We start from the raw sequence: 20,670 nt of genomic DNA on the forward strand, positions 1-20,670 counted from the left end.
TTTATGGAACCTGACCCTCTTGACAATGACCAAAGATTTCGGTGAGAGGTAGTCCTGCAATATCTCCACTATTTCACCATATGTTTTCATGCCTGTTTTTTCTGATTGCACCAGACTTCGCAGGAAGGTGAAAGATTTCTCCCCATTATGCTCAGAAAAGTTGGGACAACTATGTTCGCCACAATTTTGGTTACCTGAATGAAGTATTTGAATACATCAGTATATGAGCTCCAGTGCTCGGTGTTTTCATCATATGGTCCCATGTGAACCCTGGGATTTTTACAGTAACTTCATTGCAGTGCCAATGTAAGCTTACTTGTGACAATAATAAAGATTATTATTACTTTACTTGCTACTCACAGTAAAGGGAGCACTGTTCCAGAACTTTCCAGACGGGGCATATGATGAGCTTGTTTCGATGCTGCCTCCAAAGAAACCTTTGCATAAATTTTGGTTACTTCGATGGTTGCCACTATCAATCAACAGCCCTCCATTTCCAGCTTTCATGCAGCAAAGTCTTTCAGCTTCTTAATCTTTTTGGGATGTCTGCACACGGATCGACAATTTTTCCATTTTTATCCTCTTCTGTGGGAGCCTGCCAGCATGGTTCTGAACTCCACATCACCAGTCTTCTTTAAGTCCATAAGACCATAAGACATAGGAGCGGAAGTAAGGTCATTCGGCCCATCGAGTCCACTCCACCATTCAATCATGGCTGATTTCAACTCCATTTACTTTGTGGCATTTTTAAAGGTTAGGCTTGAAGACCACGGAGGTACAAACAAGCAAGAGCTTTATTGGAAATGTGTTTACTATACAGATTGTTAGGATAGACTGACTTTTCACCTGCCTAAACTGCCGATGACATCATCAGTACGTCAGTAATTGAACTCTTAAAGCAACGTTGTTCCAACGAGGGACATAAATTGATACACATCATTAACTGCAAAGTAACATGGATAGCAAATGTGCAAAGTTTCATGTAGCTCTAGGCTGAGGCACGAAGCAGAACCGAGGAATTCAGGTGGGATAAGGGAGTCTTAAAAGAAAGAGGTGGAACGAGAAAGATATGGGACAAAAAAGTGGAAAAATATCAAAAGGAAAATTCAAGGCGTTGAATGACCTTGAGTATAGGTTTACTTCCTCCTCATCTGCCCAGCCTTTTTGGTTTCAATCCTAGAAATGCTCACGCAGTAGGTGATGTAAAAGAAACTGTGACGGTGAGGTCCATAATTACTTGACAACTCAACATCTGTCTGCAACAGCAGCCTGAGAGCAAGCACTGAAGAAGTGGGTTTTGACTTGCGTGAATGGAGGTGCCCTGTCGGATCAGTATCATCCAGTGAGCGTGGACGGAATGTGGATCGTCAGACCCTGAACTGAACCTGGTGCTATACATTTGGGCAGCCATCAAATGTCGTGTTGGCCCATCTGTGTGCTTTTCCCATGCACCAGACCAATAACTTACAAAGGGAGGATGAAAGAAAAGTGTTAGGTTGCTCAAAGAAATGGTGAGTGAAACGTCAGAGAAAACAAAAAGAAAACGCGGTTTAATCCCCAAAGAGAACGAGACGCGTGTGGAGAAAATATTTTCTTGGAAGCATTTTCAGTATGTGGCTCTTCCTTTATTTTTCACAACACGTCAGTCTTGGCACAGAGGTGCTTCATTTTAATAACCTATTAAAAAGGGGGCTGTTCGCAGCAATAGTTACTTTAAATTAGTCTCCCGAGTACAAGTGAACAGTATTGTAAACAAATATGTTCCAGACAACCACACTGGAAGAAAAATGATGCTTGCTCAAGGCTAATACAAATAGAAGAACATTTTTTGTCAAATATATAATCAGTTGGATATATTGTGAAAAAAACTAACATCTGTTCACAGAATATGTGGTAGCTACTTAAGGCTGCATCTGTCGGAGCAGTTTGCAAAGGTAAGATTCCCTAGATGGGTTGATTTTGTTTTCCTTTGAAAATTTTATAAAATGCAGAACATTCTAGAACTAATTACTGCAGTAAATGTGACAGCACGAGCATTCAGTTCTGCTAGTATTCAATTATTAGCATTTGTAAAACGCAACATTCAGGCTCAAAACAATTATATCCACTTCCATTGCCTCCAAACCTTTCTGACATTGCGTAACCTATTCCCTTCAAGTACTTTCTTAAGCAACTCATTTTCAAACTTGTAAAATCCTTCCGACAGAATCTCCAGATTGTTTTAACTGAGATTATCTCAAATGTCAATTTAGATGACGCAAAGGTTAGACAATCAACTGTAATGGTTGCACACTGTAATATTTATCAAACTCTTTAACTTTATCTATCTTTATCTGTAACTATCTATCAGAATCTGTCTATCTAAGTGAAGGCATATTTCTATCCATCTCTGCCAGTCTTTCTGTCTGCCTACTTGGCTATCTATCCATCTTGCAATCTATATCGGGATTCCTATCGTTAATTTTTCTTCGCGCTGTATATGCTATATTTCTTTTTCTGCACTTTCCATATCTCTGATAAATCAATGTGAGTGCAGTGAAGCACGATAATTTATTTTTATATTTTATGTCAGGAGATCAAGGGCAGCAAACGCTCGGGAGCAACATCCAAGATCCCTTCAAGCCAGGCACCACTCTGAGCTGGAAATATATTACCGTTCCTTCACTGTCACTGGGTCAAAATTCTGGATCACCCTTCCTAACAGCACTGTGGCTGTACCTACACCAAATGGATTGTGAAATAAGAACATAAGAACTAGGAACAGGAGTAGGCCATCTGGCCCCTCGAGCCTGCTCCACCATTCAATGAGACCATGGCTGATCTTTGTGGACTCAGCTCCACTCTCCGGCCCGTACACCATATCCCCGAATCCCTTTATTCTTCAGAAAGGCATCTATCTTTTTCTTAAAAACGTTTAAAGAAGGAGCTTCAACTGCTTCACTGGGCAAGGAATTCCAGAGATTCACGACCCTTTGGGTGAAGAAGTTCCTCCTACACTCCGTCCTAAATCTACCTCCTCTTATTTTGAGGCTATGCCCCCTAGTTCTGCTTTCCCCGACCAGTGGAAACAACCTGCCCGCATCTATCCTATCTATTCCCTTCATAATTTTATATGTCTCAATAAGATCCCCCCGCATCCTTCTAAACTCCAATGAGTACAGTCCCAGTCTACTCAACCTCTCGTCATAATCTAATCCCCTCAACTCTGGGATCAACCCAGTGAATCTCCTCTGCACTCCCTCCAGTGCCAATATGTCCTTTCTCAGGTATGGAGACCAAAACTGAACACAATACTCCAGATGTGGCCTCACCAACACCCTATACAATTGCAGCATAACCTCCCTAGTCTTGAACTCCATCCCTCTAGCAATGAAAGACAAAACTCGATTAGCCTTCTTAATCACCTGTTGCACCTGCACACCAACTTTTTGTGACTTGTGCACCAGCACACCCAGGTGCCTCTGCACAGCAGCATGTTTTAACATCTTACCGTTTAAATAATAATGCATTCTGCGGTTATTCCTCCCAAAATGGATAGCCTTACACTTGGCAACATTGAATTCCATCTGCCAGACCCTAGCCCATTCACCTAACCTATCCAAATCCTTCTGCAGACTTCCGGTATCCTCTGCACTTTTTGCTTTACCACTCATCTTAGTGTCGTCTGCAAACTTTGACACATTGCATTTGGTCCCCAACTCCAAATCATCTATGTAAATTGTGAACAATTGCAGGCCCAACACTGATCCTTGAGGGACCCCACTAGTTACACGTTGCCAACCAGAGAAACACCCATTTATCCCCACTCTCTGCTTTCTGTTAGTTAACCAATCCTCTACCCATGCTACCACTTTACCCTCAATGCCATGCATCTTTAGTTTATGCAGCAACCTTTTGTGTGGCACCTTGTCAAAAGCTTTCTGGAAATCCAGATATACCACATCCATTGGCTCCCCGTTATCTACTGCACTGGTAACGTCCTCAAAAAATTCTACCAACTTAGTCAGACATGACCTACCAGTGGGGCAGCACGGTAGCATTGTGGATAGCACAAATGCTTCACAGCTCCAGGGTCCCAGGTTCGATTCCGGCTTGGGTCACTGTCTGTGCGGAGTCTGCACATCCTCCCCGTGTGTGCGTGGGTTTCCTCCGGGTGCTCCGGTTTCCTCCCACAGTCCAAAGATGTGCGGGTTAGGTGGATTGGCCATGCTAAATTGCCCATAGTGTCCAAAATTGCCCTTAGTGGTGGGTGGGGTTACTGGGTTATGGGGATAGGGTGGACGTGTGGACCTTGGGTAGGGTGCTCTTTCCAAGAGCCGGTGCAGACTCGATGGGCCGAATGGCCTCCTTCTGCACTGTAAATTCTATGATTCTATGATTCTATGATTTGTGAACACATGCTGCGTCTGCCCAATGGGACAATTTCCCACCAGGTGCCCCGCTATTTCCTCCTTAATGATAGATTCCAGCATATTCCCTACAACCGAAGTTAAGCTTACCGGCCTATAATTACCTGCTTTCTGCCGATCTCCTTTTTTAAATAGTGGTGTCACGTTTGCTACTTTCCAATCCTCTGGGACCACCCCAGAGTCTAGTGAATATTGATAAATTATCACTAGTGCGTTTACAATTTCCCAGGCCATCTCTTTTAACACTCTGGGATGCATCCCATCAGGGCCAGGAGACCTGTCTACCTTTAGCCCCATTAGCTTGCCCAATACTGCCTCCTTAGTGATTACAATCATCTCAAGGTCCTCACCTATCATATCTTTATTTCCATCAGTCACTGGCATGTTATTTGTGTCTTCCACTGTGAAGACTGACCCAAAAAACCTGTTCAGCTCCTCAGCCATTTCCCCGTCTCCTATTATTAAATCTCCCTTCTCATCTTCCAAAGGACCAATATTTACCTTAGCCACTCTTTTTTGCCTTATATATTTGTAGAAGCTTTTACTATCTGCTTTTATGTTCTGAGCCAGTTTACTTTCATAGTCTACCTTACTCTTCTTTATAGCTTTTTTAGTAGCTTTCTGTTGTCCCCTAAAGACTTCCCAGTCCTCTAGTCTCCCACTAATTTTTGCCATTTTGTATGTTTTTTTCTTCAATTTGATACTCTCCCTCACCTCCTTAGATATCCACGGTCGATTTTTCCCCTTTCTACCGCCTTTCTTTTTTGTCGGTATGAACCTTTTCTGAACACTGTGAAAGATCGCTCGGAAGGTTCTCCACTGTTCCTCAACTGCTTCACCATGAAGTCTTTGCTCCCAGTCTACCTTAGCTAGTTCTTCTCTCATCCCATTGTAATCGCCTTTGTTTAAGCACAAAACACTAGTGTTTGATTTTACCATGTCATCCTCCAACTGTATTTTAAATTCCACCATATTGTGGTCGCTCCTTCCAAGAGGATCCCGAACTATGAGATCATTAATCAATCCTGCCTCATTACGCAGGACCAGATCTAGGAATGCTTGGTCCCTTGTAGGTTCCATTACATACTGTTCCAGGAAATTATCCCGGACACATTCTATAAACTCCTCCTCAAGGCTGCCTTTACCAACCTGGTTAAACCAATCGACATGTAGATTAAAATCCCCCATGATAAATGCTGTACCATTTCTACATGCATCCGTTATTTCTTTGCTTATTGCCAGCCCTACCATCCTGTTACTATTTGGTGGTCTGTAGACTACTCCTATCAGTGACCTTTTCGCCTTACTATTCCTGATTTCCACCCAAATTGATTCAACGTTGTCCTCCATAGCACCAATATCATCCCTTACTATTGCCTGGATGCCATCCTTAAACAACAAAGCTACACCACCGCCCTTACCGTCCATTCTATCCTTTCGTATAGTCTGATACCCTTGGATATTTAACTCCCAGTCATGACCATCCTTTAACCATGTTTCAGTAATGGCCACTAAATCATAGTCATTCACGATGATTTGCGCCATCAGCTCATTCACCTTATTCCGTATACTACGAGCATTCAGGTAAAGTACACTTATGCTGTTTTTTATGTCTTTGTTATGAATCCTAACACCTTGATCAGTAACTTTCCGTAAATTATTTTTCCTCTTACCCTTTCTCCTAATTTTCCTTGTCTTTGAACCCATATCTCTACATAATAACCTGTCACGTAACCTGCTGCCTTGCTCTCCATTAACCATTATACTGTCCGTAGCTTTACCCTTCCCTGATGAAAAGGGGGGATCACCACCAATACCTCAAGGGCAAACACAGATAGAAAATATACTGGCCTTGTCAGAAATGCCTGCATCCCACTAATGAATTCAAAACAATAATTTCGTGGAATTTTGTTGTGAAGGTTACCTGAAGATGGCCTGCAAAAAGCGGTTTTGGATTGGGGGAAAGGCAGATTATGTTAAAATAAGGCAGGATCTGGTCAAAGTAGACTGGGAGGAGATTCTTGTGGAAAAATCTACAGGAGGACAGTGGAGGGGGGCGTTCAAGGAGGAAATTGGGAGAGGACAGGCCCAACATGTTCCTTTTGGGGTGAAGTATAGTAGCTACAATCCCAGAGAACCTTTGATATCCAGGAATAGTCAGGACTCGATAAGGAAGAAAAGTGAGCCCTTTGACAGGTACAAAGGGAACAAACCCACAGAGGCCTTACTGGAGTATAGAAAGTGCACGGGGGAATTTAAAAAAACAATTAGGAGAGCAAAGAGGGGTATGGTGGGTATGAATTGAAAGAATCCCAAGATATTCTCTAAGTCTATTAATAAGAAGAGGATAGCCAGGGAAAGGATAGGGCCTATTAGGGACGAAGGGGGTAATCTGTGTGTGGAGCCGCAGGACATTGGGAAGGTGGTGTTAAGCGAGTAGTTCATATCTGTCTCTACTCAGGAGGAGGAGGTAGTAGGTACAGAATACAGGGAGTGGGACTGTGAGGTCTTGAACAGTTTTAAATAGGGAGTGAGGAGATACTTGAGATTTTGGTGGGCTTAAAAGTAGACAAATCCTCAGTTTGAGATAAGTTGTATCTCAGGCTGCTGTGGGAGGGCAGGGAGGAAATTACAGGGGCTCTGACCCAAACTTTTAGTTCCTCTCTGGCCACAGGAGAGGAGCCAAAGGATTGGAGGAATGCACTACCTGGTAGGGTAGTAGAGGGAGGAAGCCTCACAACCTTTATTTTATTTGAGTACCCAATTATTTTTTTTTTCAATTAAGGGGCAACTTAGCATGGCCAAACCACCTAACCTGAACATCTTTGTGTTGTGGGGGTGAGACCTACGCAGACACGGGGAGAATGTGCAAACTCCACACAGACAGTGACCCGGGGCCGGGATCGCATCTGGGTCCTCAGCGCCATGAGACAGCAGTGCTAACCACTGCGCCACCGTGCCGCCCCTACCCCACAACCATTGCAAAATATGTGGATGAGCACTTCAAATGTTATAACCTTAAAAGCTATGGGCCAAGTGCAGGAAAGTGGGATTAGTGCAGGTTTAGTGTAGTTTTGTCAGTGCAAATTCGATTGGCCAAAGGGCCTCTTCTGTATGTTATGACTCTCTGACTCTATTATTGCTAACAATCCCCATAATGATTAATTTTAAATTCGGGTCCTTTATCTGCCTGGCTCACTTGATTACTTTTATAGAGATTGTCTTAAGCACCACTTACATTTTCCTTATTTTTATTTTCCATTTATTCGCTTCCAAAAGGTAAACTACTTACATTCATATTACACCTGATTTGAAAATTGGCAGAAAATAATCACCTCCATATACATACAACCATGTTAACTTCTAGAGTTGGAGTGTTTAGTCTTCGAGATCCACTGCATTATGTTCATCGAAGGGAGGGTTGGAGTGTCCAGCTGCATGTGTCTACTAAGCCTCTATTGGTTCATTTTTAAAAACAGAATTTTAGTCTTCCGTGAATCAAAGGATATGGAAGCGGCTGGGAAAGTGGAATTGGGACAGAAGGTCAGGCATGATCGGATTGAGTGGTAGAGCATGCTTAGGGGCCATTCTCTCTACTCCTGCTACTATTTCTAAAGCTCTTTGGCCTGTGTGTTCTTCAATTCGGAGGGTTGGAGTGTCAGGGGAGTTAGAGTTTTGTGCCATATGGATTCATCATGTTATCCATATGGCGAGGGTAGGTCCGATCAAGGACAGTAGCGGGAGATTGTGTATTGAGTCTGAAGAGATAGGAGAGGTCTTGAACGAGTACTTTTCTTCTGTATTTACAAATGAGAGGGGCGATATTGTTGGAGAGGACAGTGTGAAACAGACTGGTAAGCTCGAGGAAATACTTGTTAGGAAGGAAGATGTGTTGGGCATTTTGAAAAACTTGAGGATAGACAAGTCCCCCGGGCCTGATGGGATATATCCAAGGATTCTATGGGAAGCAAGAGGTGAAATTGCAGAGCCTTTGGCAATGATCTTTTCGTCCTTACGGTCAACAGGGGTGGTACCAGGGGATTGGAGAGTGGCGAATGTCGTGCCCCTGTTCAAAAAAGGGACTAGGGATAGCCCTGGGAATTACAGGCCAGTTAGTCTTACTTCGGTGGTAGGCAAAGTAATGGAAAGGGCACTGAAAGATAGGATTTCTGAGCATCTGGAAAGACACTGCTTGATTAGGGATAGTCAGTACGGATTTGTGAGGGGTAGGTCTTGCCTTACAAATCTTATTGAATTCTTTGAGGAGGTGACCAAGCATGTGGATGAAGGTAAAGCAGTGGATGTAGTGTACATGGATTTTAGTAAGGCATTTGATAAGGTTCCCCATGGTAGGCTTCTGCAGAAAGTAAGGGGGCATGGGATAGTGGGAAATTTGGCCAGTTGGTTAACGAACTGGCTCACCAATAGAAGTCAGAGAGTGGTGGTGGATGGCAAATATTCAGCCTGGATCCCAGTTACCAGTGGCGTATCGCAGGGATCAGTTCTGGGTCCTCTGCTGTTTGTGATTTTCATTAATGACTTGGATGAGGGAGTTGAAGGGTGGGTCAGTAAATTTGCAGACGATACGAAGATTGGTGGAGTTGTGGATAGTAAGGAGGGCTGTTGTCGGCTGCAAAGAGACATAGATAGGATGCAGAGCTGGGCTGAGAAGTGGCAGATGGAGTTTAACCCTGAAAAGTGTGAGGTTGTCCATTTTGGAAGGGCAAATATGAATGCGGAATACAGGGTTAACAATAGAGTTCTTGGCAATGTGGAGGAGCAGAGAGATCTTGGGGTCTACGTTCATACATCTTTGAAAGTTGCCACTCAAGTGGATAGAGCTGTGAAGAAGGCCTATGGTGTGCTCGCGTTCATTAACAGAGGGATTGAATTTAAGAGCCGTGAGGTGATGATGCAGCTGTACAAAACTTTGGTAAGGCCACATTTGGAGTACTGTGTACAGTTCTGCTCACCTCATTTTAGGAAGGATGTGGAAGCTTTGGAAAAGGTGCAAAGAAGATTTACCAGGATGTTACCTGGAATGGAGAGTAGGTCTTACGAGGAAAGGTTGAGGGTGCTAGGCCTTTTCTCATTAGAACGGAGAAGGGTGAGGGGCGACTTGATAGAGGTTTATAAGATGATCAGGGGAATAGATAGAGTAGACAGTCAGAGACTTTTTCCCCGGGTGGAACAAACCATTACAAGGGGACATAAATTTAAGGTGAAAGGTGGAAGATATAGGAGGGATATCAGAGGTAGGTTCTTTACCCAGAGAGTAGTGGGGGCATGGAATGCACTACCTGTGGAAGTAGTTGAGTCGGAAGCATTAGGGACCTTAAAGCAGCTATTGGGTAGGTACATGGATTACGGTAAAATTATATAGTGTAGATTTATTTGTTCTTAAGGGCAGCACGGTAGCATTGTGGATAGCACAATTGCTTCACAGCTCCAGGGTCCCAGGTTCGATTCCGGCTTAGGTCACTGTCTGTGCGGAGTCTGCGCGTCCTCCCTGTGTCTGCGTGGGTTTCCTCTGGGTGCTCCGGTTTCCTCCCACAGTCCAAAGATGTGCAGGGTAGGTGGATTGGCCATGATAAATTGCCCTTAGTGTCCAAAATTGCCCTTGGTGTTGGGTGGAGGTGTTGGGTTTGGGTGGGGTGCTCTTTCCGGGGGCCGGTGCGGACTCGGGGGGCCGGGTGGCCTCCTTCTGCACTGTAAATTCAATGATAATCTATGATTAATCTAGGACAAAGGTTCGGCACAACGTCGTGGGCCGAAGGGCCTGTTCTGTGCTGTATTTTCTATGTTCGATGTTCTATGTCCTCTTCATTTAGGAGAATTTGAATGGCCAGGTCTAGAAATCCACAATATCATTTCCCCTGAGCAAACTTCAATGCTTTATTGACTTGATTAGCTCCCATGCTTGTAAACTACCTGGATAATGTATTTGTGCAGTGTGCTAACCTTTCTATAAATTACTTAACTTAGGCTCCAACTTGTGGCCTCGACTCCTGTTGGAGACTAAGGCCTGAATTTCCCCTCCGATGTTGAGGGCGCAAAGTTGGGACAATTGCTCCACAAACTCAATCTGGAAAAATGTCTCAGCTGTTTGCATTTTCGTTCCTGGGGTGGGGTTGAGGGAAGGCGTGGGTATAATAATATAATAATAATCACTTATTGTCACAAGTAGGCTTCAATGAAGTTACTAGGAAAAGCCCCCAGTCGCCACATTCCGGCGCCTGTTCGGGGAGGCTGGTACGGGAATTGAACCCATGCTGCTGGCCTTGTTCTGCATTACAAGCCAGCTGTTTAGCCCACTGTGTTAAACCAGCCCCTTAACTGGACATGGGCCTGCTGTCCCGGGAAGAGTTTGGAGGCAGCCAAAGTGGCTACCTACTCATGCGAAAGCCCCACCCTACTTAATGCTCTGATACTTTACAGCTATGAAAAAAAGAATAAAACAAACCACATTCCTTCAGCCTTCATGCTTCATGCTCCCTCACCCTCCCACACACTCCCTAAGCCCAATTCATGTAAACCCACAGCAACCTATGCCACCACCTACATCCCCACCCCATGGCCTCTTCTAGCCCATTTAAATTCCTTTAGTCTCTAATAAAGAAAAAACATTTGTATTCATACTCCCACTTCAAAGACTTAGGGCGCAATCAAACAACCTTGTCATGCCCCACTCGGTGACACGACAAAGCCTCACGAAGTTTTGACGTTTGGAAAGGCTCTTGAGATCTAACAAGATGTCGGCGCTGCATGCTATATGTGCCAAAACTGGAACTCTGTTTTTTCTGCTCCTTTAATAGGCATTTGTAGCTGTCAATCAAACTGCAAACTGACAGGCACCCACCCCACTGTGATAATGACAACTTGCAAAATCAGTCATGCGGCGCTAATCCTATAATGGTAATCTTAATAGTGATGTAAGAGCGAAATCGAAAGCACATATTTTTTTAATGTTGCAGATGGTTTTGTCAAATGTTTAAAGGACAGAAACATTTTAATTTCTTGAGAGCTTGACAGCTCTAGGGTCAGTTTCCTTGACAGTTTGCTTGGCAGTTTTCTTGACAGTTCCAATTACTTGACAATTTTAATGTGTTTATCCACTTGTATGCATACTCATACCTACTTTGAACAATCCCAAAGGGTACTTGACCTCTCCCAAAGAGCACTCTACTTCTCCCAAAAGGTAACTGACCTTACCCAAAGGTGTCCTAGAACCTATCCAAAGGAAAATCCTACCTCTCCAAGGAACTCCATTAAGTTTATGCCTTCTCCGAACGGGTTCATATTTCCCACTCCCGCCTTTCAAACATCAGATCAGGCTGAAGGCAGCTGCAGTGTTAAATGTGTAGCTCCTTCCATGGAACGTGCAAGTCCAAAATATGACCCGTCCCCATTCCCCCACCCTCGCAGTAATGGTGGGGGCCTGGCTCGGGGGACGGGACTTCCAGATTTAGGCCTCCAGTTCCATTTTGGCCATGCTGGGGTACCCTCTCCGCCTGCGCAGAAGTTCAGGCCTCACACTCTAGCGATGAGTGGAGACTTTCTTTATGTGGATTTCAATTCATTTCAAACATTGTTGATTAACATTTTTACTTTTTTGCTCAACTATTGTTTCTAATGTTCATGGTATTTCTTTTCTTTTCAAAGCTGAATATATTCCCAGAGTTACTCCCAAATCCGAACAAAATGTTTGGTTCCATAAAATAAGGCGGCTTCAATCCTTAATGTCTGAACAAGTTGGTCTAGCCTGGACGTTTGAGGAATAACTTAACTCTGACAAAGGATCATGTCAGAAATATTTGCCTCTTTCAGATGTCGCCGCCATCCGCATTTCCACCAATTCCTGTTCTTGTTTTGCAGCCCACCACTTCGCAAAGTATTGCATTTCCTTTGCCAGATGATATGAAATACAATTTATTTTTGTCTGACAGTTGAAAACTGTTTTTTTTGTTTGGATGGGAGACTAAATCTGATCTAAATAAATATTTCAACAAGATAGGTACCTTAAGATGAGATTACGTTTTACCACATAGGAACAGTAAACAGACTACAAGGGGTGACAGTTCCTACTTAATACAGCCAAGAGGTTAAACAAAAGGACAACTCCGCTATTTATGACTGCTTAGCACATGACAAATGGGACATCTGCTTGTCATTTTACCCCGAAATTTGAACTGTAGATTTGAGCCAAAGTCCCGTATATGGGGTCGCTGCTTCTCAAGCCATTGCTACGCCGCATCGTTTCTATGTTTTCATTTCCATCAAGCACCCCCTCAACATTCTTTCATCAAAATGGTTGAGCAAACAAGAGAAACAAAAAAGTAATCTATTAAGATCAAATACATGTACAGCCACAGGGGCTTCAATGACCTCTACATTTTCAAATATTTCCAGCTCTATAAATTACGCGAGAGAAAACGTTACTTGCGATAGAAGTCATACTTTGGTTCATTAAGTACGGGTCTTAAATATGAGGCTTTGCACCAATGTTTCCTACATGCCACTAACTTTTGAGTTCTTTCTGTATGTGTTGCAATGGGGGCCTTATGTTTGTGAATGTGTTCTGATTGAATACTTGGCCAGTGCAAAGAGTAATTAACAGTCACGGCGGTGATATGTCAGGAAGTGTTACAGTGAGGAGCTGCTGTGTGCAACCTTGTCCAGCTTCAAATTAAGAAGATGGTTTCTGACCTTCCGTTTCCTTCTCCGTAGTCGGAGTAGCTCTTTGTGTTGTCTCGACACAAAATTCACGGCTGCATATTCCAGGAGGGCAGAGAACACAAATAGCAGACAGACTGCCATCCAGATATCTATGGCCTTAACATAGGAGACCTGTAGTGAACAGAATGAAATGTCAGCCTATTGCCAGAGGTTGAACAAGCAAGCAATGGAATTCAGGGCTATCGTTCAATTACACAGGACTAGATTTACTTGCGACAAAAGCTGTACTAAACTCCATGCGGCTGTCGGTTGTGGTTTAGGAAAGGGAAGGCCCAAAACCATCACCCACGTCATGATCCCAGCATGCATACCGCAGTGCGCACTGCGTTAGCTGGCAGGCGCCTAACAGGGACCTTTAAGCGCACAAGTACTCACATACGTTGGTGAATCTTGGGGCAGGGGAGTGTGGGCTGGGGAGAGCGCATCATGGCACTGACAGTGACGTGCACCCTCCCCAGTGAGCTTTTAACATGCTACCTGGTACTTAACAACTCTTACATATTCTAATGTCTTTAAAGATATCATAAGGAAGAACGCATGTGTCAAAACTTCAGGAATGCAAAAAGTGTATAATTTTCAGTCAATATTTTCTTTAAATTGATATTGGGCTGATACAATAAGGAACGGTTCACATGCTGCTTTGTTAGGAGCCCTTACAGAGTAAGCTTATAAATGTCAATGCTCCATATAGTAGAAATGCGTTTGATCATCATTTTGGAAAGGAGAATTACTCTCAAAGCCATTTGCTTCAAGTGTTGCAACTTATTTACTGACGACAACTGATCAGGGCCAACTGCAAAGCAGCCTCTTTTGAACCTCAGCCAAAAGGGAAACCCTTGTTCTTTTGCTAGTCTCCATGTGTCTTTTAAACATAATTCTCTTGCAGTGTTGGTGTAAAAACAATTCATGGTTCCATAGAAACTGGAGTAGGCAATTTAACCCCTCTAGCCTGTTGCAACATTCAAGGAGATCGTGCCCTCATCCCCTGAATACCTTTGGCAAAGAAAAATCTATCTAACCGAGATTTAAAATAAACAATCAATCGAGCTTCAATTGCTGTTTGTGGAAGAGAGTTCCAAACATCTCCCACTCTTTACATGTAAAAATGTTTATCTTCACTGCCGAAAGTTATAGCTCTGATTTTCCCCTTTGCCCTAAAATGTCTCAATCAGTACTAATAGTTTTTCTCTCTTGACCTTTCTGTTCCTCTTCTTGAAGTCTTTGATTGAACCAACCTATAGTCTTTTAAAGTCCTACATTACAATCGGATTAAATTTCAAAAGTACTTTATTGGCTTTAATGAGATTTGTGGCATGCTATGGTCATGACAGGTTGGTCAGCCATCCTGGATTGTCCAGGACCATCCCATAATTTGCTCTTTTGTCACACGTCCTGAATTAGGCGTTCCCACGATGCATTTTCTGCCGGATTTCTTCTGTCTCTGCAGGCTTTGTGTCAACGCATGCATCGAGTGCTGTTTCATGCTTCAGTAATGTCCAGTGAGTGGCTGGGAAGGGGGTGGATGGAAGATTATCACCCTGAAATGCTAACTCTGTTTCTCCTGTCACAGATGCTGCCGGTCCTGCTGAGTATTTCCAGCATTTTCTTTTTTTATTTCAAGCATTTGCTGTGTTCTGTTCTGAGTTTCGCACAGTTTGTGTCATCTCTCCTTGTAATTTAGCACTTCAGAGTCCAGATATCATTCTAGTAAATCTACTCTGCACTCCCTTCATAGTTAGAATGCCTTTCCTAAGTTGTGGCATGCAGAATTGAACACTGCACACCTGGTTGTGGTCTAACTAAAGCAATGTACAGCTGGAACATAACTTCTACCCTCTTGTATTCTTTTAAAAAAAAAATTTTTTTTTTCAGAGTACCCAATAATGTTTTTTTTCCAATTAAGGGGCAATTTAGCATGGCCAATCCACCTAACCTGCACATCTTTGAGTTGTAGGGGTGAAACCCACCCAGACAAGGGGAGAATGTGCAAACTCCACACGGACAGTGATCCAGGGCCGGGATTCGAACCCGGGTAATCAGCGCCACAGTCCCAGTGCTAACCACTGCGCCACATACCGCCCTACCCTCTTGTATTCTAGCCCTTGTGATATAAAAGCCAAGTTTTGCCTGTTTGATTATTTTCTGTACAAGTCATAACACTTTAACAATCTATGTATTTGACCCAATAAGTCTCTGGACCTCCAAAATTTGTTAAAATAGAGACAAAACAATAGTTTTGTTTCTATTTTAACAGTGAAATTCATCTACTTATTTCAAACAAGTTAATATTGCTCTTAAAATAATGGACAAAGGATAGCCTTGCATTAATTAAAGATTTCGATACAATATGGAGCAGCAGATTTGAGTTCAGGGTCCACATGGACAGAGAGGCCAATTACAAAGAACAAAGAGCAGTCCAGCACAGGAACCCCCTTCGGCCCTTCGGCCCAGCCCTTCCGCCCTCCGAGCCTGTGCCGATCATGATGCCTGTCCAAACTAAAACCTTCTGTACTTCCGGGGACCGCATCGCTCTATTCCCATCCTACTTATGTATTTGTCAATATGCCTCTTAACGTTGTTATCTTACCTGCTTGCAACACCTCCCCCAGCAGCAAATTCCAGGCATTCGCCACCCTCTGCGTAAAACAACTTGCCTCGCACGTACCCTCTAAACTTTCTCCATTGCACTTTAAACCTATGTCCCCCAGTATTTGACTTTTCCATCCTGGAAAAAAGCATCTGAGTATCCACTCTGTCCATGCCACTCATAACTTTGTAAACCGCTTTCACGTCATCCCTCAACCTCCTTCGCTCCAGTGAAAACAATCTGAGTTTATTAAACCTCACCTCATAGCTAATACACTCCATACCAGGCAACATCCTGGTAAACCTCTTATGGACCTCTCCAAAGCATCCACATCCTTCTGGTAGTGTGGCGACCAGAATTGCACGCAATATTCCAAATGTGGCATAACCAAGATACTGTACAGCTGCAACATGACAATTCTTATACTCAATGTCTTGACCTATGAAAGCAAGCATGCCCTATGTCTTCTTGACTGCCTTATCCACCTGCGTTATTACTTTCAGTGATCTGTGGACCTGTACCATAGACCTGTCTTGGCCCCAGAAATGTCCTTGCCTCCCTCAATATTCTGGGGTAGATCCCATCAGGCAAGGGGACTTATCCACTTAACCCACCTTAATGATTTTAAGATGCCCAACAACTCCTCCTTTTTGATATCTATATGACCCAAACTATCTACACATCCTTCTCCAGACTCACCATCCACCAAGTCCTTTTCTTTGGTGAATACTGATGCAAAGTACTCATTTAGTACCTCGCCCATTTCCTCTGGCTCCACGCATAGATTCCCTCTTCCTTCCTTGAGTATGCCAACCCTTTCCCTGGCTACTGTCTTGCTCTTTATATACAAGTATAAAATTGCCTTGGGATTTTTCTTAATCCTGTTTGCCAAGGACTTTTCATGACCCTTTTTAGTCCCTTCCTACTTTCTTTATATTCTGTGAGGACTTTGCCTGTTCTCAGCCTTCTGGACCTTACAACTTCTTCCTTTTTCTTTTTGACTCAGCTCACAATATCCTTCCTTATCCAATTGTTACCTCGTTACAATATCCTCACAACAACATCCTCTTCACCTATTGCAACAGCCTCATGCCCACATCAAAAATAAATTGTTTGTACATATTCTAGAGAAATAACATTTTGCAAGGTTATTGGAAAAGAACAGTGTAGTATAAGGGTCTGGCACATAAAGGGTTAATGTGGGACTGGGTACAGTACCATCACATTGTAAGAGAACACATGGCTCGCACGTAAAGGCCAGTGGTAGTGTTGGACAGAGCTAAGTGGACAACCAAGCATGGAAAGATCTCCCAGCTTGGATCCTTTACTATACCTATGTCTATAATTTCTATGATGTGGAGATGCCGGCGTTGGACTGGGTTGAGCACAGTACGAAGTCTTACAACACCAGGTTAAAGTCCAACAGGTTTGTTTCGATGTCACTAGCTTTCGGAGCGCTGCTCCTTCCTCAGGTGAATGAAGAGGTATGTTCAACGCCGGCATCTCCACATCATGGCTACCATCGACACCGCAAACTGCCGGCTCAAAGTGGAGAGGCTCTCCAGGAAGATCGCGCATATAGACACTGACATTAAGTTTCTACAAAGATGCAAAAAAGCAGACAAGATCCCGAAAGGGCTACAGATCACAAACCCACTCGAGTCGACCTACAACACAGACTATGCTGAGAGACTCTGCCGTCACACCTCTCTCACGCTCCTCAACCACCTCGTACACCAGCTCTACAGCAGACGACGCAACCTTGAAACCAAGATAGAGGCCATATTCTCAACTTGAGCTCAGGACGCAGCAGACCAGCTGCGGAACACCGCCAAACAGATGAGACAACAACACTATGCCACCTATATGCACACCAAGAACAGAAAGCTTGAGAAACTCGGCATCACCACCAGCAGCAACCAAGCCACCCCCGGTGCCACAGTAGAAAACAATACAGGGAAATCTATTGTCAACTTGTCAGACTACACCCTTCAACCAGACGAAATCGAAGTCCTCAGCAGAGGGCTCAATTTCTGCACCACCACCAAAATGGACCCCATCAGTCTCGCAGCAGACACGGAGGAATTCATCAGGCGAATGAGGCTCCGGGAATTCTTCCACAGACCCCAAGAGGCCAACAGCGAACCCCAGCAGACTATCAATGAACCGGAACAGCAGACCGAGAGATCTGCGGTGCAGCAACCGAAGAGGAAAGAGTCGAATTGGACCCCTCCGGAAGGCCGCTGCCTTAGACTCGACATGTATGCTCAAGCTGTCAGGAGTTGCGTCAATGCCAGATTCATCAGTCGCATTCACAAGACAGCCCCGAACGTCACCCAAGCACAACGCAATGCCATCCGCGCTCTCAAGATCAACCGCAGCATCGCCATCAAACCAGCAGACAAAGGAGGGGCCACTGTCGTACTGAACAGAACGGACTACTGCAAAGAAGTATACCGACAACTGAACAACCAAGAACACTACAGACAGTTACCCGCAGATCCGACCAAGGAACACATCCGCCAACTTAACAGACTGATCAAGACCTTGGATCCAGATCTTCAGAGCACCCTACGTGCTCTCATCCCACGCACTCCCCGCATCGGAGATCTCTACTGCCTCCCGAAAATACATAAGGCCAACACACCAGGCCGCCCTATCGTTTCAGGCAATGGGACCTTGTGTGAGAACCTCTCTGGCTACATCGAGGGCATCTTGAAACCCATCGTACAAGGTACGCCCAGCTTCTGTCGCGACACTACGGACTTCCTGCAGAAACTCAGCACCCATGGACCAGTTGAACCAGGAACATTCCTCGTCACAATGGACGTCTCAGCACTCTACACCAGCATCCCCCATGACGACGGCATTGCTGCAACAGCCTCAGTACTCAACACCGACAACTGCCAATCTCCAGACGCAATTCTGCAACTCATCCACTTAATTCTGGATCACAACGTCTTCACCTTCGACAACAAGTTCTTCATCCAGACGCACGGAACTGCCATGGGGGCCAAATTTGCACCCCAATACGCCAACATCTTCATGCACAAGTTTGAACAGGACCTACTCACCGCACAGGACCTTCAACCGACGTTATACACCAGATACATCAATGACATTTTTTTCCTTTGGACCCACGGCGAAGAATCACTGAAACGATTACACGATGACATTAATAAGTTCCATCCAACCATCAGACTCACCATGGACTACTCTCCAAAATCAGTTGCATTCTTGGACACACTCGTCTCCATCAAGGACGGTCACCTCAGCACTTCGCTTTTCCGCAAACCCACGGATAACCTCACGATGCTCCACTTCTACAGCTTCCACCTTAAACACATTAAAGAAGCCATCCCCTATGGACAAGCGCTCCGTATACACAGGATCTGCTCAGACGAGGAGGAGCGTATCAGACATCTACAGACGTTGAAAGATGCCCTCGTACGAACGGGATATGACACTCGACTCATCGATCGACAGTTCCAACGCGCCACAGCGAAAAACCGCACCAACCTCCTCAGAAGACAAACATGGGACACAACCGACAGAATACCCTTCGTCGTCCAGTACTTCCCCGGAGCGGAGAAACTACGTCATCTTCTTCACAGCCTTCAACACGTCATTGATGACGATGAACATCTTGCCAAGGTCATCCCCACACCCCCACTACTTGCCTTCAAACAACCGCGCAACCTCAAACAAACCATTGTTTGCAGCAAACTACCCAGTCTTCAGAACAGTGACCACGACACCACACAACCCTGCCATGGCAATCTCTGCAAGACGTGCCAGATCATCGACATGGATACCACTGTTACACGTGAGAACACCACCCACCAGGTATGTGATACATACTCGTGCGACTCGGCCAACGTTGTCTACCTCATACGCTGCAGGAAAGGATGTCCCGAAGCGTGGTACATTGGCGAGACCATGCAGACGCTGCGACAACGAATGAACGGACATCGCGCAACAATCACCAGGCAGGAATGTTCCGTTCCAGTCGGGGAACACTTCAGCAGTCAAGGGCATTCAGCCTCTGATCTCCGGGTAAGCGTTCTCCAAGACGGCCTTCAGGACGCGCGACAACGCAGAATCGCCGAGCAGAAGCTTATAGCCAAGTTCCGCACACATGAGTGCGGCCTCAACCGGGACCTGGGATTCATGTCGCATTACATTCATCCCCCACCATCTGGCCTGCGAAATCCTACCAACTGTCCTGGCTTGACACAATTCACATCTCTTTAACCTGGGGTTACCCCATCTCTGGATCTGTAAAGATTTAATCACCTGCTAATGGTCGCGTTCCAAGCATTGTTTGGCATCTTTGAATCGGGCTATATATGTGTTTCTGGAACATACCTCTTCATTCACCTGAGGAAGGAGCAGCGCTCCGAAAGCTAGTGACATCGAAACAAACCTGTTGGACTTTAACCTGGTGTTGTAAGACTTCGTACTATAATTTCTAGTCATTAGTGAATACTTACTGTTGAGCTACCTCAGACTACAAATACCATGATAAGACCTACCGATGTATTCTCAGCTCCTTACAACATGGTGTCAGTGAATGGAACAACTCAGAGACTGCAGGGGAAAATTTAAATTTTGGAAAACTCAAAGAACCATTCTTACTTGAAGAGGAGATCAAGAAATGAAGGCAGAGAAAGAAATCGCAGAAGAAAGCTCCAAAGAAAGGCTTGGAAGCTGAAGGTAGAAATTAAATATCTCACTGCAGCAGAAGGCTACGTCGCATTCTGGTGAAGCCCAGCGTCAATAACAAGAGAATGCAGAGTCAGGAAACCTAGTACGGGTTAACTAAAAATGTAAAATTCCTGGACAACAGAAGTCCTGAGAAAAGTTAAATACAGAAATGGTCAGAAATGGCTGTTTAAATCGCAATCCGAGAAGCCAGATTCCCAAGTCAACACCTGG

At 44.4% G+C, this 20,670-nt stretch overlaps 1 protein-coding gene across 2 annotated transcripts in view; it reads right to left on the reverse strand.

Moving 5' to 3' along the window:
* LOC140429149 (glycine receptor subunit alpha-3) overlaps window positions 1-20,670 on the reverse strand; it is a 398,827-nt gene that overhangs the window by 36,649 nt on the left and 341,508 nt on the right. The window contains exon 8 of one of the 2 annotated variants that reach the window (XM_072515779.1): window positions 13,116-13,256. The exons of the other annotated variant lie outside the window; for it this stretch is intronic. Coding sequence (XP_072371880.1) covers window positions 13,116-13,256 — 141 coding nt within the window. The remainder of the gene's footprint in view (window positions 1-13,115; window positions 13,257-20,670) is intronic. 2 annotated transcript variants of the gene reach the window in all.

Source organism: Scyliorhinus torazame, chromosome 9, assembly GCF_047496885.1.
Source record: "Scyliorhinus torazame isolate Kashiwa2021f chromosome 9, sScyTor2.1, whole genome shotgun sequence".
NCBI lineage: Eukaryota > Metazoa > Chordata > Chondrichthyes > Carcharhiniformes > Scyliorhinidae > Scyliorhinus > Scyliorhinus torazame.